The 22,092-nt window shown below is 52.4% G+C and overlaps 1 protein-coding gene across 7 annotated transcripts in view; it reads left to right on the top strand.

Moving 5' to 3' along the window:
* MYH14 (myosin heavy chain 14) overlaps positions 1-22,092 on the top strand; it is an 82,028-nt gene that overhangs the window by 33,040 nt on the left and 26,896 nt on the right. For 5 of the 7 annotated variants that reach the window (XM_059382077.1, XM_059382075.1, XM_059382076.1 and 2 more), the window contains 15 exons: positions 310-462; positions 633-806; positions 1,132-1,305; positions 2,670-2,784; positions 4,843-4,941; positions 6,241-6,428; positions 9,610-9,731; positions 11,328-11,397; positions 11,531-11,691; positions 12,763-12,871; positions 14,750-14,881; positions 15,536-15,742; positions 18,477-18,614; positions 20,399-20,522; positions 21,108-21,279. In XM_059382077.1, the coding sequence (XP_059238060.1) occupies positions 310-462; positions 633-806; positions 1,132-1,305; positions 2,670-2,784; positions 4,843-4,941; positions 6,241-6,428; positions 9,610-9,731; positions 11,328-11,397; positions 11,531-11,691; positions 12,763-12,871; positions 14,750-14,881; positions 15,536-15,742; positions 18,477-18,614; positions 20,399-20,522; positions 21,108-21,279 (2,138 nt within the window). The remainder of the gene's footprint in view (positions 1-309; positions 463-632; positions 807-1,131; positions 1,306-2,669; positions 2,785-4,842; positions 4,942-6,240; positions 6,429-9,609; positions 9,732-11,327; positions 11,398-11,530; positions 11,692-12,762; positions 12,872-14,749; positions 14,882-15,535; positions 15,743-18,476; positions 18,615-20,398; positions 20,523-21,107; positions 21,280-22,092) is intronic. The other 2 variants (XM_059382078.1, XM_059382079.1) reach the window with 1 other exon arrangement.

Genomic DNA, 22,092 nt, shown 5'->3' with positions numbered 1-22,092 from the left:
GAGTCAGGCTTCAAACCTATGTTGTCAGACTCCAGAGTCCAACCTCTTAACTGTTACGCTGTCAAAATTGGTTCAAGGGTTGGGGGCAGGGAGGATGAAGGAACTGATGTGCCCCATGCACTTCACACGCTGCCTGGCGCATAGTAGGGCTCTGAACTGGTTGGTGTTATCATTAATGTCAGAATTCTTGATGAGCTGTGAGGGGACCCCAGTCCACACTAGTGTCTCCTTGCTGGGGGTCAGGCTGGGGCTGCAGGGGCAGGGCCATGCCCTCACCATGTGCCACCCGCACCCCCCCGCCCGCCACAGGCTGACTTTGCACTGGAGGCCCTGGCCAAGGCCACCTACGAGCGCCTCTTCCGCTGGCTGGTCCTTCGCCTCAACCGTGCCTTGGACCGCAGTCCCCGCCAGGGCGCTTCCTTCCTGGGCATCCTGGACATCGCTGGCTTTGAGATCTTCCAGGTCTGCACTTGGTACCATGCTGGGGCTGGGAGGGCTCTGTCAGCCTGGCTCTCTGTCCTCTCCCTCTGGTTGTCTGCCCCCTCCCTCTGGGTGTCTGTTCACCCAGTCCCCCCCGTCCCCCACTACCCTGGTCTCTGTCCCCTCTCTCACCTGTCCCCTCACCCCCGCAGCTGAACTCCTTCGAGCAGCTGTGCATCAACTACACCAACGAGAAGCTACAGCAGCTCTTCAACCACACCATGTTCGTGCTGGAGCAGGAGGAGTACCAGCGCGAGGGCATCCCCTGGACCTTCCTCGACTTCGGCCTCGACCTGCAGCCCTGCATCGACCTCATTGAGCGGCCGGTGAGCCTGAGGGTCCTCCCGCCTCCCCAGCTACGAGATCCCAGCCCTTGGCCCGCCTCCAGCCCTGCTGGGGCTTCCGGGCTCAAAACTTGTGTATGATGGCGTCTGCTTTGTAGATGCATGGCCACTAGTTGCTTGGGCCCTGGATATGCCTGCCATGGGACCGGCTTGGACCAAAGCGCTCGTCAGCAGCTAGAACTGTAACTGTCGTTCTCATGTTCAGTCGTATGTCCTTGTGCCTCTTCCAAGAGCTACAAGTTCGTGGTAACCTAAGTGTCCACTATGTGGGGATCTGACGCCCTCTTCCCTTCTTGTTGGTGCTTAGGCTAACCCCCCCGGACTCCTGGCCCTGCTGGATGAGGAGTGCTGGTTCCCGAAGGCCACCGACAAGTCCTTTGTAGAGAAGGTGGCCCAGGAGCAAGGAGGCCATCCCAAGTTCCAGAGGCCAAGGAACCTGCGGGACCAGGCTGACTTCAGTGTCCTGCACTATGCGGGCAAGGTGGGGGCTGGGCTGGGGCCTGTGGGCAGGGGTGGGGACCACTCAGCTGCAGATGCAGGGAGAATGCAGAGAGAATGCAGGACCCCCCACCATGTCCCCCGGAACAAGACATTGGCCAGGGCAAGGAAAGCCCAAGGTCAACCAGGCACGCTGTCTGATGAAGTCAGCAAAAGCTGGCTCAGGAAGTGGTATTTCCAGGAGGCTTGGAGGGGTGGATAGGAGTTCTCTGCAAGGAGAATTATGTGCGTTTTATACCCTCATTCAGCAAAGACATGCCTTTTGTGTGCTGAGCAAAGCTGGGGCCCCACGCTGGGCATGGTTTCTGCCCTCACAGGGTTCCTGATCTGGGAGAGGGACAAAGACCATGAGAATAAAAAATGCTGCTAGGTGCTTCGGTGGGGGCAGTGTCAAAGCTGGGAGAAGGAATGCCAGGAGAGGTTTCAGAGGAGAGTAAGGCTCGATTTGGAATTTAAATCAAGGGTCAGCAAACATCTTCTGTACATAGTTTCAGTTTTGTGGGCCAGACAGTCTCTGCTGCAGCTACTCTCTTCTGCCACTGTAGTGCGAAAGACACCCTGGGGAATACATAAAGGAATATATAATTGAAGGCCATATTCCAATAAAACTTTATCTATAAAAAGGTGGCAAGGCCGGATTTGGCCTGTGGGCGATCATTTGCCAATCCATGGCTCAAATGATGAGTAACAGCCAGCAAAGAATGGGTGAAGGATGGGAAGTGCTGTCCAGGGATAAGGAACAGCATACAGAGGCTGGGAGGCAGGAGACCTCTGTGCTCCATGTCTATCCCTCACTCCCTCTTCCACACATCATCTAAGACCTCCAGGGGGCCCAGCTCTGCCCTGTGGGTTAGACCTGAGCCCTGGCCTCAGGGAACCACTGTCTGGTGGGGGGCACATGTGTCGGGGACTGTGCCTGTCAAGACTGACTGGAAGCCTCAGAGCAAAGCCTCAAATACTGGGAAGGAGCCAGCCTTGTGAAAATCCACGGTGAGGGAATCACAGGCGTTGGGAATGGCAGGGGTAAACCTGAGGTGGAAATCAGCTTGCATGTTTGAGGAACAGTGAGGAGCCCAGTGTGGCTGGAATAGAATGGATAAGGAAGAAGTGATGGTGGGCGAGGTTCTCCAGCTGGGTGGAGGACAGACATGGAAAGTAGAGGGAAAGGGGCCCTACCTGCGGAGGGTGCAGTTCTGGGAATAGACACAAGGTGGCACCGATGCTCTCTGATCCATGGGGAACCCTGCTGGAGCTGGTGCTCTCATAGCTTCTGAGAGGTTCCATGGGAAATTGGGAGAGCTGATGAGGCTGAAGTCTCACCACCTTCCTCTGCCCGGCTTCACCCAGGTCGACTACAAGGCCAACGAGTGGCTGATGAAGAACATGGACCCTCTGAATGACAATGTCGCTGCCCTGCTCCACCTGAGCACAGACAAGCTAACGGCAGAGATCTGGAAAGATGGTGAGGGCCAGCTTCTCCAGGCCCTGTCCCTGGAGCTCTGTGCATCCCTTTCCCCAGCCCACAGTGTGACCACCTTTGCTCTAGATGCTAAGTTCTAAATGGAAGTTGTCTGCTCGGATGCAGAACTGAGGCGGGCAGGCCAGACGGCCTCCTGGTAGTGCTTCCAATCAGTGACTGAGTGGTTGGTTAGTTGCTGTCTTAAGCCAGTATCATACTCAGTGACAAAACACACTTATCCTTAATCAGAAACAAGATGAGGGTGCCCATAGTCAGCACTGCTGGGAAACACGGTTTTAGCAATACTAGCCTCTGCAATCAGACTGGAAAGAGAAATAACTATATTGCTATTATAAAGGAAGAGAGAAAGTTATTCATTGTAGATAGCATATAATCCCTAAAAAAGAAAAAAAATCAAGAGATTTGACTGAACAAGAATTAATCACAAGAGAACTCAGCAACATGGTGTTTTTATAGATTAGTCAGCTTTGGGGCTTTGCTTTTTTGGCTCTCACAAAGTTCCCATCAGGGCCCCCAGGGAAGAAGAAAGGAATGACAGATCACAATGTCATTTGGGAGAGCTTTCCTGCTGCAACAAGGCTCATGTGGGTTTAGCCATCAGTCTTTCTGGAATGGCCTTTCTGGGAGGCACGGGCAGAAAAACCGAATGTCTTTGGAGTGAACCCTGTAGTTTTCCAAACCTTGTCCACCACTCTCCATCCTTAGAGGAGAGGTGATTTTTTTTTTTTTAAGAATTTATTTATTTGACAGAGAGTGAGAGAAGGAGAGAAAGCACAACTGGGGGGAGCAGCAGAGGGAGAGGGGGAAGCAGGCTCCCCGCTGAGCAGGGAGCCCGATGCGGGCCTCGATCCCAGGATCCTGAGATCATGACCCAAGCCGAAGGCAGACGCTTAATCCACTGAGCCACCCAGGTGCCCCAAGGGGAGGTGATTTTAACAACCAGTGGAACCAGCATCTTGGTTTCTCCCAATTCAAGGCTTCCAGAATCTGTCAGTTTGCCTTAGCCTTTTTCTTGACATGAAAAGTGAAGTTGTGAGTGCCAGCCCAGGCAATGAGACAAGAGAACAAAATAAGCAAATGTGTGCTTCCCAGACGAACTCATGGAACAAAGGGTGTGAGGTGCCTCAATGGTGGTGAGCTGGTTTTAGACCGAGAGATCTGATGATGGTGTCTTGCGTGGTTTATACATGATAGACCGACAAGCAGGGTTTGATGTCCAGTAACAGGCAGATTACACAACAAGAATCCTCTCTTCAGCCTGAAAAATCCTTCCACACCAACACACTGACACTTCTTCAAAAACTGTGTCCCATTCAAGGACACAGCACGCTCCCCCACCACTGTGATCCCTCACATCTCACATCTCATAGGTGCCCAGCCCCCCAGGGGTTTCAAGAGTGAAGTGGAAGTTGGGAAGCCTTTTGAATCCTGGACTCAAACTTGGCACAGTGCTATTTCCTCCACGACTCTCCTGAACAAAGCAAATCACAACAGCCCAGACTCAAGGAGCTGCTGCAAGTCACAGGGAGGGACAGGGACAGTGGCTGTTTGTGCATCAATCTCTATGACAGCTTCCCTGAGCTCAGAGTCGGGTGCTCAGCGTCCTGGTAGCCCAGGGGGGAAGGTGAATGAGACAGGCTCTCCTCAGAGAGGCAACCTCAACAAACTGGGGAGGAGTATTGAGCTACCTGGCAGCCAGGGCAAAAAGGAATACGTAATGAAACAGACAGATTTAACCTCTAGAGAGATTTTTTCCCCCCCTTGGCATTAAATTCTCATAAAGGTCGTTCATCCTTTCAGTCACCTTTGTTGCCCTCAGTGGTAGACACAAAGGCGAATGGGACAATCCCCCTGGCTTTAGAAGTTCACGGTCAGCACTGAAGTTTTCCCTCCTGCTTTGCCTGGTGCTGTTGACTAATAATGCTCTCTTTTTTTTCTGCCACCTTCCCTCTCTCTCCTCCCTTCTCTTGCTGTTCCTTTTACATCTCCTACCCCATCTCTCTGCCCCTCCCCTCATCTGTCCTCACCTCCCCCCCCAAGAACATGGGGGTTTCCAGCAATTCGCTTTTCTTGGCTCCTTCCCACTGTCACCCCCAGGATCTTCAGGGAGGCGCGGCTCTGCCATTTCTCCGTCAGGGGGTGGGTGTTGCTGTGCATCCATGGGTGAGATTTGCCGGCCGAGGAGGGTGGGCCTGTCAGACCGGGTACCTGACTTTGAATGTCTGTCCCCTCTCCTCCACGTGGAGGACTCTTGCCTTTCTCCCCCTTCCTTGGCGCTTCCCTCAGCAGTTTCCAGACTTTCCATAGCAGCACATGCCTTCTAACTAGACCGCATGTAAGGGGACAAGCAATTATGATAATACCAGCTGGTGTTTACTAAGCACTTAGTATGTGCAAAGCCCGTTTACGATTACGAAGCCCTAGAATCCACTGAACAACCCAGAGAGGCAGGTGTTAGTACTACTAACCCCATGATACAGAGGACACTGAAGTCCTGAGAGGTTATGTCACCTGCCTGAGGTCACACAGCCATTAAGGGACAGAGCTGAGATTTGAACCTGGGACCTCGGGTCCCAGATCCTCTGTTTTCCTCCATGCTGTAAGAACTTCATTATCCTTTTGATGGTAGCTGGGAGTTTGGCAGTGAGAGGGAGCATTAAATCTGGGGAGGAAGAGACCATAGGTGAGCCCCGCTGCACACCAGGCCCTGCCCGGAAGTCAGATTTACCTGGTTGACCCTCCTTATTGAGGGCTGCAGGACGTCAGGGTCCACCCCACCTGCAGAAACCTGGCAGGATTTAGAACAGAATTTGAGGGGAAGGAGGAGGTATTTCTCACTAGCTGAAGTGACACCATCAAATGACAAGATCAGACCATACTGGGAAATTGGTTCGGTAAAGGCAGTCTGTCTTCTTTGACACACTGCACATAAAACCCAGGCTTTATTACATTTTTTAGTGGGACATCGTTTTAAGTTCCTAAAAAATGCCAGAAGCTGCGTTCAGGATCTCCAGCACCCTGTGTCTGCCTGTAAAACGGGAATGGTTCTTCCAGGCAGAGAGGAAGTGCTCGGTAAGCCTGTGCTGTCATCATCGGCACCTGTGGATAAGGAGTGTGGAGATGGAGATCTCATCCTTGAGAAGATGAGTGGTCAGAGGCCAGGGTCCTTGAGGGCTCACCCTGGCTGGGTTCAAATCCTAGAGCTGCATTTTCTAAGCTGTGTGGCCTCAGGTGCCATCTTCCACCTCTCTGAGCCTCCTGTCTGAGTTTACACAGCAGTCCAGGGGGCTGACAACACCTATCTTAGCAGTGTTTCATATGTAAAGCGCCAGGTCCTAGCAAGGACAAGATCCCTGAACTTTAACCAGGTTTAACCAGGCCACCTACAACAGACGCCTGACCCCCTTCTTCCTCTGCCTCTGTTTCCTCTTCCCATAGTGGAGGGCATCGTGGGGCTGGAGCAGGTGAGCAGCCTTGGGGATGGCCCACCAGGGGGCCGCCCCCGCCGGGGCATGTTCCGAACAGTGGGACAGCTCTACAAGGAGTCCCTGAGCCGCCTCATGGCCACACTCAGCAACACCAACCCCAGCTTCGTCCGCTGTATCGTCCCCAACCATGAGAAGAGGGTGAGTGATCAGCCTGGGAAGGGGGGGCAACTCCGGCAGCAGGTAAAGGCCTGGCCACTGACCTTGGCTGGAGCCTGGCTCACCTCGGACTGGGTGTGTGACCTTGACCAAGTAGCTTTCCCTCCCAGGCTCAGTGCTCCGTTAGGAAAACTTACTCATTCAATTCATGGGACTTAAATTTTACTGAGCACCTATTAAGGGTCAGGTGTTGGGGATACTTTTGAGAGAAAAGCATGGCCAACTCCTATTCTCACAGTCTGAGAGGGAGCACAGACATTCAACTGAGCAACCATAATGAATGTCCGATTGAATTTGTAGGGGTAGGTATCCCCTACAGTTTAATCTGGTCTGTGAAGTCAGGGAAGCCTCCCTGGAGGAGGTGGTGATTGAGCCATGAAGGATAAGTGGTATGCTGAGGAGAGAACAGCTTGTGCAAAGGTCTGGTGGGAGATTGGGGCATGAAAGGTACAGGGGATGGAATGAAGGCTGTTGGGGCTGGGGGTGTCATGTCAGGGTAGGGAGACCATGCCTGGCTTCCCAGGCCACCAAAAGGTTTTCTTGTTAGGACAATCAGAGAATGGGCCCTGTACAGAAGGGTCAATATGGGTGGAAAATGAAATACAGCAATAAGTGCCCAAGGCTTCTCCTGTCCTCAGAAAATAGGAACTATAGTTCCTGTGTGTGTGTGTGTGTGTGTGTGTCTGGTGTCTGCTGATACTATATCCTATCAAATCTAGGATACATTTATTTCTCACACTTTAGCATCTCTGAAGTTAGGGGGGGGTGGCCTGCAATCAATGGCCTGTCAGAGGATGATTGACAGGAGTTGGTCTTTCTTGACAGTATATAAAGTAACAGCATGTTTTGCAACTGATGGAGGCTTGTATTTGATGAAATACCGTGCATAGATTCACCCATTTCTCCAAGGAGCCCTGGTTCTTTTCCATGAATGGTGTTTGGAATCTAAGGATCTGGGTGTTAGGTATGCTCAGCGGTATTAGAACTTCTCAGCAAACAGCTTCGTATATACACACAAGTGCATAAACATTCACAAACATACTTTTTTTCTTAAGTCATCTCTACACCCAACGTGGGGCTCGAACTCACGACCCCAAGATCAAGAGTCATGTGCTTCTCCGACTGAGCCAGCCAGGCACCCCCGTATACACACATTTATATCTATATTGATTTCTATAAATATCTCTACATATGGAAAACTCTGAGTTCACACCAATGTGCCAAGTTCTCAATATCCCAAAGTTCATTGTAACTTTTTCCTCATACAAATTTGTAACTCTTTGTGTGTGTGTGTAATAGTGAGAAACTTGGATCCTACAAAATACTACACATTTATGTGTTTTCTCAGTCCCTTTTCATGTAATCCATCTCTTGGCCCTCCTGACACCTCCCACACTCAAGCCTGCCCAATATTTTGTAAGAGAGTGGGATGGAAGAGGGAAGAAAACATCAATGTGAGACCATCCTTTTTATCATTTCTGACTACAGCTCTCTCCAGCTATTTCCTTGGGGCTGTTTTGATTGAGAGACAGTCAACTAAGGTGGCTTAAGCAAAAACGAGAATGTATGAACTCACGTGATTGAAATTCCATGGTGGGGTTCAGTTATAGCTGGATCCAGGTGTGCAAATGGGGTGTCAGGGATCTTTTTCCTTTGCTTGGCTCTGTGTTGACTTCATTCTGAAGGTATCTCATTTTCGCTCTCTTTCTTTCTCTTATTCCCCTCAGGGTGGCAAGGGAGCCCCTAGTAGCTCCCAACTTTGGTTCTCCCAGTTCAGCAACCCTGGAGGAAAAGGTGGGCTCTTGCCCAGTGTCCTCATTGGTCTAGGATGGGTCTTGTGCCTACCCCAGAACCACATACTGTGATTGGCCAGGCCTGGGTCACATGACCATGTGTGGCTCCAGTATCCCACTGAAAGCTGTAGGGGAGAGTTAGTTCTCTCCCACAGTAGTGAAGCCTTATTGCTAAGAAAGGGGGACACCTATAGTAATAAAAGGAAAATCCGTTTTGCCACAACATTAACAATCTAAGGGAAGAGACTTTTATCTGCTTTTTCATTGTTGAGTCCCCAGTGCCTCAAACAGTGCTTGGCAGATATTCAATAAATGTTTGACAGTTGCATAAATATAAGATATATATGCTTCAGTGGCCCCATAAAAAGATCCAGAATGGCGGTTCTTGTGTTTTAATACCCCTCCTGAGACAGTCACGTTTTATTCTGGGCTGTGGCCTGGATGTTGGATTTTGGTTTTTTGGTGTTTTGTTTTGTTTTTAAAGCTTCCCAGAGGGTGCTAGTTTACAGCCAGGGTTGAAGAACAACTGATCTAGAAGGTTCTGTAAGAAACTGGGGATTGTGGAGCACCTGGGATGCTCAGTCAGTTAAGAGTCCGACTCCTGATTTCAGCTCAGGTCTTGATTTCAGGATGATCCCAGGGTCATGAGTTTAAGCCTGGGGCATTGGGCTTCATGCTGGGTGTGAGGCCTACAGAAAGAAAGGAAGGAAGGGAGGGAGAGAGGAAGGAGGGAGGGAGAGGGAGGGAAGGGAGGGAAGGAAGGAGGAGAGGGGGAAAGAAAGAATGAAGAGGGAAAGAAGGAAGGAAGAAAGAGAAAGAGATAAGAGAGAAAAGAAACTGGGGATTGTGTTCCCACTCTGGGGGCCTGGACAAGACAAGAGATCTCTTTAAGAATGTCATTTAAATTTTTGTACTGTTTAGATTTTTTTTTTAGAAGCAATTTAAAATGAAAAAAGGCAACAGAAGTTAGCTACTCCAAAATATCGATGCATGGGTGTTATTTACACATCACCTTTCCAGGGAGGCCATTCACCAACTATCCCCCATGCAAATTCAGCACTCCCCGCCCTCCCTGGGGCTCTTTCTGCCTCAGCACACACTTGTTGCTCCCGTCCTACGTTGACTTAGTGACTAATTTCTTGTCCTCATTGTCAGCCTCTGCAGCTGGACAATGAACTCCCCCAGGGCAGGCATCTCTACCTGGCGGGCAGTACGTGCTCAGGAAATTATAGGCTGACCCGTGCGAAATCGCCAATGATTTCTGACCTGCCGGTAGGACCAGCCCTGGTTTCCCCAGGCGGCTGCCGTCCGGTGCGAGGCGCCCCCGTGTGGCCGCCGCCAACACCGTGTGTCTGCCCGGCTCTCTGCAGGCAGGCAAGCTGGAGCCTCGGCTGGTGCTGGACCAGCTGCGCTGCAACGGCGTCCTGGAGGGCATCCGCATCTGTCGCCAGGGCTTCCCCAACCGCATCCTCTTCCAGGAGTTCCGGCAGCGGTGAGTGCGGTGGGGCGCCGCAGGGTGGGGCTTGGGTTGAGAAGCTCCCCCTCCCCCCTCCCCATATCTGCATCCAAATCCCCCCACTGCCACTTCTGAGTCTGGGGAGTCCAGGCAAGTTGCTTTGGCTCCTGTCTCAGCTTTCTCCTCTGTGGAAAGGGAGAGCAGGACCCGGCTTAGGGCGCTCCCAAGGGAAAGACTGCCTTCTGTGGTAGTCCCTGGGTGACGAGCTGCATTTCTTTACAAATGCAATAGGAAGGGATAGGACAGAAAATACCAGAGTTTAAGAAGCAAGTCATATGGGAAAAAAAGAAGAAGAAGAAGAAGAAGCAGCAGCAAGCCATAGGGGCCCCTGGGTGGCTCAGTCTGTGAAGCTTATGACTCTTGGTTTCAGCTCGCGTCATGATCTCTAGGTCATAAGATCGGGCAAGCATTGGACTTTGTGCAGAGTGTGGAGCTGGCTTGACTTTCTCTGTCTTCTTCTCCCTCTGACCCTCTCCCTACCCCTCAACCCCTACTTATGCACACGTGTGCTCTCTTTCTCTCTAAAAAAAAAAGAAATTATTAAAAATCCAGTTACTGGGGCACCTGGATGGCTCAGTTGCTTGAGCATGTGCCTTTGGCTCAGGTCGTGATCCTGGAGTCCCAGGGTCGACCCCAGCCTTGGGCTCCCTGCTCAGTGGGGAGTCTGCTTCTCCCTCTGTTCCTCCCCCTGCTTGTGCACATGTGTGCTCGCTCTCCCTCTCTCAAAAGTAAATCAATAATCCAATTCCTCCATTGGCCGGGCCACATCTCAAGGGCTCAGCAGTTAAATTTGGCCAGCAGCTTCTCTGTTGGACAGTGCAGCTCTGAGATGGCTGCTCAAAGTGTGGTCCCCGGGACCAGCAGCATGAGTGTCACTGGACAGCCTGTCAGATATGCACATGTTCAGACACCACCCCAGACTTACGGAATTAGGATCTGCATTTTAATAACCCACCCCTGGTGACTGAGCAACCCTGATATACACATGTGCGCGCGCACACACACGTTTCTCAACCACCGGTCATAAAATAAGTTGTATTAACATAGGACATGTATTATGTCTATGATGTGTGTGTGTATACATTGTATTTATAATGTGTATGATGTTTTCTGGAATGTCGAGATCCAGGGAAGGGCACAGCAGGGATGTGTTTAGGAACCGTATCCCGTTTTATTTGCGCTTTGAGCTTGAGAAACAGCTGCCGCCCAGTGCTTAGCTCAGGGCCTGACCAATAATAAGTCTTCAGAGGCAGCAGCTGTCACTGGCGGGCGTTCTCACCTTTCCACTCTGAGCCCCGCCGTGTTCCGCATCTCAGTGGTGCTGGTGGGGTGAACCCTCATAATCAGCTCGCGGTGAGTGTCCAAGTTTGGCAGCTCCCAGAGCCAGTGCTGCCATTGGCAGTATTAACACTCTTAGCCCAGGGTGTGGTGCTCTGTAAACGCTCGAATGTTCTCTCTTCATACTGTTTGTATCATCATCATCATCGTTACTGCTGTTTGTCGCTTGGAGCGCAGTGTGGGCCATGGCAGGAGCTGTGACAGCGTGATGTAACTCCTCCCCTCCCCCCACAGATACGAGATCCTGACGCCCAATGCCATCCCCAAGGGCTTTATGGATGGGAAACAGGCCTGTGAGAAGATGGTGAGTATGGGGCAGAGCCTAGGCTGTGGGTGTGTACGTGTGCATGTACAGGGGCCCTGGCAGTGGAAGAGGGGAGCTGGGACCTCCCTCTCCTTGTCCCTCCTCTTCACCACCCCTCTCCAACCCCTCACAGATCCAGGCCCTAGAACTAGACTCCAACCTCTACCGTGTGGGACAGAGCAAGATCTTCTTCCGGGCAGGTGTCCTGGCCCAGCTGGAAGAGGAGCGGGACCTAAAGGTCACAGACATCATCGTGTCCTTCCAGGCAGCCGCCCGGGGATACCTAGCTCGCAAGTAGGGCACCGTGCCTGGGTCCTGTTGGCCAAGGCTTGGGGGCGGGGGCAGGGAAGGGTTGAACAGAGGCTCCAGGGGTCAGGGCCTCCAAAATAGTGGAAGGGCCGGGAAACAAAGGGGTGGAGTCACCAGATGCTCAGACTTCTTGCTTCTACAGTCCCCGAGGGTCCCTGTAGACCAGGTCTGGTGCTGAGCAGTGCTGGAGACACAGGGAGGAGCTAGGCTTGGCTATAGGCTGACCAACCGTCTTGCATCACCCGGGACTGGAGGATCCCCAGGGTGCATGATTTTCAGGGCTAAAGAAAGCCTGTGGCAAACAGAGCGTGGTGGTCACCCTACCGGCCAGTGCCTCAAGGGTCTCCACTCTGGACGGGGAGACGTACATGGGCACATGTCACAGTCTGGAGCTTTGATGGTCTCCCATGTGAAGTGTGGCGACCCTGCAGCAGACCAAATTGCCTTCAGGTCATACACCCGATGACCAGAGAGACAAAGGAGGATGGGACAGGTGCTATGGGCAGGAGCGACAGCTGGTTCAAAGGCCCAGGGACACGGGAGCCTGACACGTCTCAGGAATGTCAGAAGTTTGTAGGACAGTCTCCTTCTCCCTTGAAACAGCCCAGAGGGAGGATCAGAGAATAAAGGACTCCCCTAAACACCAGGCTGAGCGGCAGGGAACTTGTCCAGGGGTGCTGGGGAGCCATGGAAGAGCTGTGAGCAGGGGAGGGGAGGGTAAGCTCTGGGGTATAGAAAGACCCCCTCAGAAGACAGTTTGGGGGTGGACTGGGGGGAAGAGACTGAGAGGTTGGGGTAAGGGTCCAGGCGGGGGAAGAGGAGGCCTGAACTAGGGTTGTGGGAACAGAGAGCAGGGGACACAGCCGAGAGAGTCAAGGGTCGAAGGACTGACAGCCTGTATGCAACAGGACCTGCCAATCGTAGAGGGCGTTTGCACACAGGAGGCTCTTAACGATGGTTGACTAAGTGAAGGGAGCTATGCTGTCTTGTGAAGGGGACAGGCCTAAAAGAGCTGAGCCTTTACTCTCCCCCTTGCCCGCCTCTCTCTCCTCTCAGAGCCTTCCAGAAGCGGCAGCAGCAGCAGAGCGCCCTGCGTGTGATGCAGAGAAACTGTGCCGCTTACCTCAAGCTGAGACACTGGCAGTGGTGGCGGCTCTTCATCAAGGTGAGGGCACCTGGGGAAGTAACCTGAGCAGCAAGGAGACAGCACCTTGGGTCCAGGGCTGCTCGGGCAAGTGGTTTTCTTTGTTTGGGCCTCAACTTTCTGCATCTGTAAAATGGGACCAATCAGCTCAACCTTTGTTAACCAGGATTCTTTGGTAGAGACCCCCAAAATCTGACTCAAACCAACATGAGTAAAAGATTCTGGACAGCTTCAGGAAAAGCTGGATCCAGGGCTGAGTCAGGGGTCCCAGAGAACCCCTCAGATTCAGTGACTCACTGGGAGGACTCACAGAGCTTAGAGAAGCTGTTATCCTCAAAGTTGTGGTTTATTACAGTGAAAGGCAAGAGAGATTAAAGTCAGCAAAGGGAAAAGGAGCACTGAACAGAGGAGGGACCAGGCACGAGCTTCCAGTTGTCCTCTCAACACGGAGTCATGTGGACAGTGCGTGACAATGCATATGGGCTGTTGCCAACCAGGGAAGCTCCCCGAGTCTCAGTGTCCAAGCTTGTCATTAGGGCTCAGTCTCACAGGCACGGCTGATCCCCCCCATGCAGTTGATCTCACTCAGTCTCCAGACTCTCCAGAGGTCAAGTTGATACCACGGTGGCCAAGAACCCCAGGTAACAAAATCCATCTTATCAGTCAGAATGTTCCAAGAGCTTGGAGATTATCTTCCAGGAGCCAGGCAAGGGCCAGGCCTTTCAGTGACAGAGGCAGGGTTTGGACAGCCCGGGCCCGCTGAGTCAACCCTTTATGCCACAAGGGCCCAAACAGTGATATCAAAGTGATTTGTGTCTCCCATCTGGCTTTTTCTCCCAGGTGATGCCCTGTAGGCTTTTTCACACGGGTGCCACCAGTCCACTGAGACTTGTCCCCTGGCCGGCTAGGCCAGCATGGACTTCTATCCCAAAGCTCCCGCTAGATTCTCAGGTTTGACTCACCCTTGGCCAGCTGGGGTCATGTGACCTGACCACCCAAGGACTTGTCACAACACATCCCATAAGCCAGGCTGGTAATCACACGCCCGCCTGGAGCAGAGGGGCAGAGCCGGGTCATCAGACCCCTGTGAGCATGGCAGTGTGTCCCCCCAGTGAGAAACTGGAGAGGAGGAAGGAAGGTCGAAATTTGGAGGCAAAAAACCCAGCCATTCAGTATAATTCTGAGTGCGGTGTGAGAGTGCTCAGCCTCTGGGCCCTCAGCCAGTGTCACTTGAGCACCTGCTATATGCCAGTCACCTTTGGGGGATCATGATAAAATGGTGAATAAAAACAAAGTCCTGCTCGCCCCATGGGAGAAAGCTGGCCTGCCCCAGGGGTTGACTGCATCTCAGAGGAATATAAAATTATAGCCGTGATAAATGCCACCAGCTAGGGCAGAAGAGACTATGATTAGAGAAAGAACCAAGGAGAGTTGGGAGGAACCGAACAGGAAGCCAGCCATGCGACAGCAATGATCAGAGCGGATCCCGCTCAGCAAAAGGGGAGTGTGTCCTTTCGGTGCCACTGACCCGAGTCACACCACGGACAGTGCATCCCTCCCATCCCTCCCTCGGGGCCGGGGCCGGGATTCGACTTTGAGGGACATTGTGTTACAGAGCGGGCGGCGCCGGCATCTCGTCGCCCCCCGTTAGTTTAGCGAAGGAGGAACACATTTCGTGCCTGTACTGCGGGCCTTAGCCTTGAACTGTTCGAGGCTCTTCGTAGTGTCAGCTCATTCACCCATCGCGAAAACCCCGTAGCGCAGGGGCTGTTCCCATCCCGGATCCATGGATGAACACGCTGCCCTGTGGCTCCCGAGCTGCCGCCCAGTGCTTACTCTGCTCCCGGGCCACGTGGAGCCCGCCGTTCCTACCTTTACCTCTCCCCTCCCCCGACTCAGGTGAAGCCGCTGCTGCAGGTGACCCGGCAGGACGAGGTGCTGCAAGCGCGGGCACAGGAGCTGCAGAAAGTGCAGGAGCTGCAGCAGCAGAGTGCCCGCGAGGTGTGTGAGCTCCAGGGCCGCCTGACACAGGTAAGGGGCGGGGCCGGGGGCGGGGCCAGGGTGTGGGGGCGGGGCTCCCGACTGAGCCGCAAGGCGCGGGGTTCCTGCAGATCCTAGATGCTCAGGGGACTGGAGAGGGGCAGGCCAGGGGCGGCCTTGTGGCGGGGCAAGCAGAGAGGAAGACAGGCGGTGAGCTTTCCATTGACCATGTTTTTCTGGTGTCTTCTAAGTAATGTTGAAGCAAAACCCTTTTTGGAGCATTTTCCTGTTTGCTTTTACTGAGTTATTTCCTTTGGTTAGATTTCTAGGCGTAGGAGTGTTAAATGAAATGTGAGATGGTAGAAAGGCCTCTCCGGGGCTATTTGGAGGGTGGCCTGGAGAGGGAAAGACTGGAGGCGGGGAGGCCGGGGAGGAGGATGGAGAGAGTTCACTGGGAAAGGATAAGGCTCAAGCTTTGGGGAGGAGGGAGGTGGGGGAGAGGGAGGCACCTAGTGGTCTGACTTGATGACTGTGTGGGGGAGGAGGTTGAGGTCATCCTGAGATGGGGACCTAGATGGAAAGCCCTCCAGGTCCCAAAGGTCAAAGCAAATCAGGAGGCAGAAGGCAGGAGGGACTTGGATTGCTCCACGGAGACTGCTCTGGGAGCACTGCCTGCTGAGTGCTGACCTCCCACCCTGTCCCCAGTTGGAAGAGGAGCGGGCCCGCCTGGCAGAGCAGCTCCGAGCAGAGGCAGAGCTGTGTGCCGAGGCCGAGGAGACACGGGGGCGGCTGGCAGCTCGCAAGCAGGAGCTGGAGCTGGTGGTGACCGAGCTGGAGGCCCGCGTGGGCGAGGAGGAGGAGTGTAGCCGCCAGCTGCAGAGTGACAAGAAGAGGCTGCAACAGCATATACAGGTCTGGCCCCTGTGTGCCCACAGACCACCTCACCCCATGCCCTTCTGTCTACCCTGACGATCTTTGCTTCTCCAAACCATGTCTCATTGGGCCATGAATTTGCAGAAAACTCAACTCAAAGTGATTAGGCCCAAAGAATACTCCTTTGGTTCAAATAATGGAAGACTTCAGGCTTGGCTGGATCCAGGTGCCAAGGTGATATCCTTTGTACTCTTTCTCTCTCCATCCGGTCCATTTGCCTCTAGGCTGCAGCATTCCCAGGCAGGCCACGCTCCCTTGGTTTCCCCTTCAAAATCCACTATGTACTTTACCTCTCCATCCAGATGCTCAAGTTTCACCGACAGTATTCATCTGCATTTATGTTTTATGATCTCTTCCCTTGAAAAAAGTAGATCGAGGTACCCAAGTTATGCCAAACATACTTGAAAATTTTTCAGTGATTTAAGTGAGTGTCTGGTTTTAAATTTAAAATAAATAAAATTAAATAAGTTTGAAAATTCAGTTCCTCAGTCATACTGACCACATTTCAGGAGCTCAGTAAGGGTTTTAATTACCTCCTCTTTATCTGCATGTGGGGGAGGGATTCTGCCCTATAGTTATGGAGATGGCCTAACACCATGCCACAGAGAGCCACACATGGGTTGCACTCAGGAGTGAAAAGAACAGGTCACAGCTGTGGGAGGCGGCTTTGTAGTAACAAAAGGATGGGGTGACCTCTGGTTCCTACAGGGAGATGTGATGGGTTAGTTTGAATAACTCCAGGGCTGGCAGGTAGCTGAAGTCCACTCTGTCGGCAGAAGCTGGCCCTGTGCCTGGTCCCTGTGATATATACTGTTATGTGGCCAGTAGACCTCATCTGTGGGAGTAGAGTGGGAGGAGGAGGACGTGTGGGTAAGCCATTACAGATCCTCCCGATAGCAGGGAGCAAGCAGCACCTAATACTGCATCCTTTTTTCTTTAAAGGTTTTAAAATATTTTAAAATTTTAAATATTTTAAAATATTTTTATGATATTTAAGTATTTAAATTTTTTAATATTTTTATATTTTAATTTTTTTAATATTTAAAATTTTACATATTTTAATTTTAAATATTTTATTTTCTTCAAAGAGACACTTTTATTTTATTTTTTAAAGATTTTATTTATTTATTTGACAGACAGAGATGACAAGTAGGCAGAGAGGGAGGCAGAGAGAGAGGGGAGAGAGGGGAAAGCAGGCTCCCTGCTGAGCAGAGAGCCTGACGTGGGGCTCGATCCCGAGACCCTGAGACCATGATCTGAGCCGAAGGCAGAGGCTTAACCCACCGAGCCACCCAGGCACCCCTAATTTTAAATATTTAAAAATTTTTAAAATATATTTACTTGGGGGTGGGGAGCACAGAGAGAGAGGGAGAAACGGACTCTCCGCTGAGCAGAGAGCCCAATTTGGGGCTCAATCCCAGGACCCTGAGATCATGACCTGAGCTGAAGGCAGATGCTCAACCAACTGAGCCACCCAGGTCCTCCCCCATTTTTTTAAATTAATGTATTAGGGCACCTGGGTGGCTCCGTTGGTTGGGCATCTGATTCTTTTTTTTTTTTTTTTTTTTTTAAAGATTTTTTTTTTTTTTTTGACAGAGAGAAATCACAAGTAGAGGGGGGGGCAGAGGCAGGCAGAGAGAGAGAGAGAAGCAGGCTCCCTGCTGAGCAGAGAGCCCGATGCGGGACTCGATCCCAGGACCCTGAGATCATGACCTGAGCCGAAGGCAGCGGCTTAACCCACTGAGCCACCCAGGCGCCCGGGCATCTGATTCTTGATCTCGGGTCATGAGTTCGGGCCCTGTGTCAGGCTTCGTGATTTGGAGCATACTTTAAAGAAAAAAGAAAAAAGAAAAAAATTGAGGTATTATTGACATATAACATTAGTTCAGGTATACAACATAGTGATTCAGTATTTGTACATATTGGCAAGGGATGTCCACAGTAAGTCAATATCCATCCCTGTACATAGTAACAAAAAAAAAACTTTTCTAGTGGTATGAACTTTTAAGATCTAGTCTCTCTGCAACTCTCAAATATGCAATACAGTGCTAAAACCACAGTTGTACTATTACATCCCCTGGATTTATTTATTTTATAACTAGAAGTGTATACTTTTTGACCCCCTTCCCCCCTCACTTCAGTGACCCTCTCTTCCCCCAACAACCACTTGTCTCTTCTCTGTATCTGTGAGCTCAGTGTTTTGTGTGTTTTTGGTTTTGTTTTTTAGATTCCACACATGAGTGAGATCATAGGCTATTTGTCTTTCTCTGACTTCTCTCACCTAGCACAATGCCCTTGATGTCCATCCATGCTGTCACCCAATATCGAATCTTAATTTCCAGTCCCGCATCACATGTTGCTACAGGGGGCAGTGCCCATCTCTATGATGTGCTAGTTTATTTTTATTGTTTATCATCTTCCCGCACACAAAGGAATGTCATTTCCATAAGGACAAAGATGTGTATCTATTTTTGGTGCCTCGAACAGGGCTTGGCACACACGGGGCCCTCAGGGAAGGCTCAGGGGAGAATGAAATGAATGAATGAAACAGGGAGACCAGTGAAGGTTTGCTCCTTCCCAGTCTCACCCAGAGTGTGGACCTGTCTGAGCCACAAGCCCTCAGGGTTTGGGACCGTCCCCTCCACCCCGTCCTTCCCATCACACCCCAGTCTCCAGCCCCTGGATCCTCATCCCTGCCCTCGCCCCTCTCCAGGAGCTGGAGAGCCACCTCGAGGCCGAGGAGGGGGCGCGACAGAAGCTGCAGCTAGAGAAGGTGACCACGGAGGCGAAGCTGAAGAAATTTGAGGAAGACCTGCTCCTCTTAGAAGATCAGAATGCAAAGCTGAGCAAGGTCGGTGGCCTGTGGGCCCCCAGGGTCAGGGGCAGGGGCAGGGGCAGTGGCACTTGGGGGCACATGGGTCTCTGCCTGTCCCCCAGCCGGTGCCACCTCTAGGGGTTCTCCAGCTCTCAGTCTCAGCTATGTCTCCCTTCCACCCTTATTCATCCATCACACCTTCACTTCCCCTTTGTCACACCTTCCCCTGCCGGTATTTTTGAGCAACTACTGTATGTCATTACCCATGGCTGGTAGATCATAAGACATGCCCCCCACCTTCAAGGCCACATAGCTGGAGACAAACACCATCTCATTATAGCCCGTCCTTCTGTGGGTCAGCTGGGGCTCAGTCGGGGCTCTCGGAGGCTGTCATTGTGACGTGAGGGCCGGGTGCGGATGTCTGCGGTCTCCGTGCCCCTTCATGTGGCTTCTGTCCCCACAGGAGAGCCTGAGTTTCTTACATGGCAGCTCAGGGCTCTAAGAAGGTCAAGCAGAAACATCCAGGCCGCTTAAAGTATTAAGCCTGGAACTGACATGGCATTGCTTGCTCCCAATTCTATAGATCAGGGGTTAGCAAATATCTTCTGTAAAAGGTCAGATAGCAAATATTTCACACGTTCCCAGCCCCTGTGTTTCTGTCACGAGCGCTCAGTTCTGCTGACGTAGCGTGAAAGCAGCCACAGACAGTATATAATTGAATACGTGTGACTGTGCCCCAATAAAACTTTATTTATAAAAATAGGTGGTGGGCCAGATTGGACCCACACACTGTGGTTTGCAGACCATTGAGCTTAAAGCAGTCAGAGGCTCAGCCCAGACTCAGCGGGTGGGAAATCAGGCTCTGTCCCTGGGTGGGGACATGGCAGAGAATCCGCTGCCCTCTTTGACCTGCCACAGCCAGGACTAGGCTAGGCACAGGGGGAGACGGCATTGAACTGACTGGAAAACCATCTGTGTCCTGACAGGGGGATGGGGGAAAGGGATGCTAGATGAGACACCACAGAAAATAAATATAACCACACATTGTGACTTAATTATGAACTGTGAGAAAAGAACAGAAGACTATGGAGGAGGACAGGTCCCTCACCTGTCCTTGGGGTAGTCAGGGCAGGCTTCTCGGAGACAAAGATATCTGAGTTGAGAGGTCAAGGATGCACAGGGGTTTCTTCACAGAATGTTCCTTTTGGTACAATGGCTATTCCATTCTACACTCTTTTACTTCTTTCTTTTTAAGGGTAGTGTCAACGCACTACACTGGTGTCTAGAACCACTCACAGTCTGAAAAGTACAGATCCACGCCAGGGCTTCTCAAAGGCTTACATGCCCAGGAATCACATGGGGAGTTTGTTCTCATTCAGGGGGTCTGGGGGGGAGCCTGAGATGCCGCATTTCTTTTACAATCTCCCATTTGGTGCTGCTGCCGGTCCACAAACCTACAGTTGAAGGGACATGGAGCCAGAGCTCCTGGGAACTCAGCGGGTGGGCAAGGATGTTCAGTGCAGTCAGCAGTGTTGTTTGTAATGGCACACAGTTTGGAATGAACCTCAGCGCCTGAGAGTGGGATGGTGTGTTAGGGAATGCTGGGCTTCTTCTAAGAACGGGAGTCTACCCTGTAGTTCGGGATGGGATGGGTCTGCAGACCCAAGAAAATGGGGAAGGAAGGCTGGGGGTCGGAAGCGGGAGGCTCAGGGCAGGGTGGATGGAGTGGAGAGGAGCTGAAATGCAGAGAACACACCAGATATGTGCATTGGGGTCAGGGGGGCGCTGCTCTGACCGACCCCACCACCCACCACCCTCAGGAGCGGAAGCTGCTGGAGGAGCGTCTGGCTGAGTTCTCATCGCAGGCGGCTGAGGAGGAGGAGAAGGTCAAGAGCCTCAATAAGCTTCGACTCAAATACGAGGCCACGATTGCAGACATGGAGGGTAAGCGCCCCCACCAGTGGGAAGCCACGCTCTGCATACTTGGCGGGGGAGGGGGCATTGAGGGAACCTCTGAGCTGTGGAGGCTCCGCGGTGGGATCTGTTCAATGGGGCCAGGAAAGAAGGCTCCAGACAGATTGGGTGTCTTCCCAGCTCTTAGGTTGTTTCTGCCACTCTAAATCCAATTCTCCTGCTCTCTCCTCTGTGTCTTGGGGTCACTCTCTCTGTCTCTGACTGTCCCACTGACTCTTTCAGGCACATTGTTGCCTGGGTCCCTTGCTATTGACTCAGAAGCAGAAGCAGAAAGGAGAGAGCGCCTGGAGAAGGCTGTGGAGACAGAGGACAGGACAGGGCAGTGACAGTCACTGAGCAGGAGCAGGGTGTCACTCGGGGGTGAGGAGGAGAGGACGGCACCTGGGGGTCGGGCCCAGGGTCGCAGAAGCAGAAAGAAGGGGCACAGGGAGATGCTGAGCCACAGCTTCACCCCTCCCCCACCCCAGCCAGTGCCAGGGGCGGGGCCGCGGGTGTGGGGGAGCAGCTGGGTGTGGGGTCCGGGCTCTTCTGCATGGCCCCCACGCCCTCCCCCAGACCGCCTACGGAAGGAGGAGAAGGGCCGCCAGGAGCTGGAGAAGCTGAAGCGGCGGCTGGACGGGGAGAGCTCGGAGCTGCAGGAGCAGATGGCCGAGCAGCAGCAGCGCGGGGAGGAGTTGCGCGCCCAGCTGGGCCGCAAGGAGGAGGAGCTGCAGGCGGCCCTGGCCAGGTGCGCAGTGGGGATGGGGGACAGCGGGGACCCTGCGCGGTGCGCGGTGCAGGGTCCACAGGGCACAGCCCGCCAGCAGGGGGGCACCGCAGGGAGACTCCACCAGCGCGCACGCGCCCCAGCCCCGCTGAGCCTCACTCAGTGTCCCCTTCTGTAACCTGTACCTGGCGAGAGTTCCAAGCCCGCCAGGTTAAGGGAAGAGTGAAAGGGGGCTTCGCATGTCTAGTAACTTGCCCAGTTCAGGGGTCGGAATAGGGGGTCAGCTGTGATTTCATAAGCGCCCCAGCCATGAAAGGAGGCGTATCATTATGATTACAGCCAGTCGCAATTATGGAGCACCTACTGTGTGCGCCCTGTGTTATGAATGCCCCCCCCCCCCCCAGCCCCTGCTGTGTTTCATGCCCTCTGAGAGCCCTTGATTATAGATGCAGCTCAACTTAAATGTCAGTGTGGAAAAATGTGTGTCTTAAAATCAGCAGTGCGGGGACGCCTGAGTGGCTCAGTTGGTTAAGCAGCTGCCTTCGGCTCAGGTCATGATCCCAGTGTCCTAGGATAGAATCCCATATCGGGCTCCTTGCTCAGCAGGGAGCCTGTTTCTCCCTCTGCCTCTGCTTGCCATTCTGTCTGCCTGTGCTTGCTCTCTCCCCCTCTCTCTCTCTGATAAATAAATAAAATCTTAAAAAAAAAAATCAGCAGTGCGCCAGGTGTGTGTGTGATTAAGAACCCGTGTGCTTGCTCTCTCCCCCTCTCTCTCTCTGATAAATAAATAAAATCTTAAAAAAAAAAATCAGCAGTGCGCCAGGTGTGTGTGTG

Source organism: Mustela nigripes, chromosome 17 (assembly GCF_022355385.1).
Source record: "Mustela nigripes isolate SB6536 chromosome 17, MUSNIG.SB6536, whole genome shotgun sequence".
NCBI lineage: Eukaryota > Metazoa > Chordata > Mammalia > Carnivora > Mustelidae > Mustela > Mustela nigripes.
Note: the sequence above shows the minus strand (reverse complement) of the source record. Positions and strands in the feature narration are given on the sequence as shown.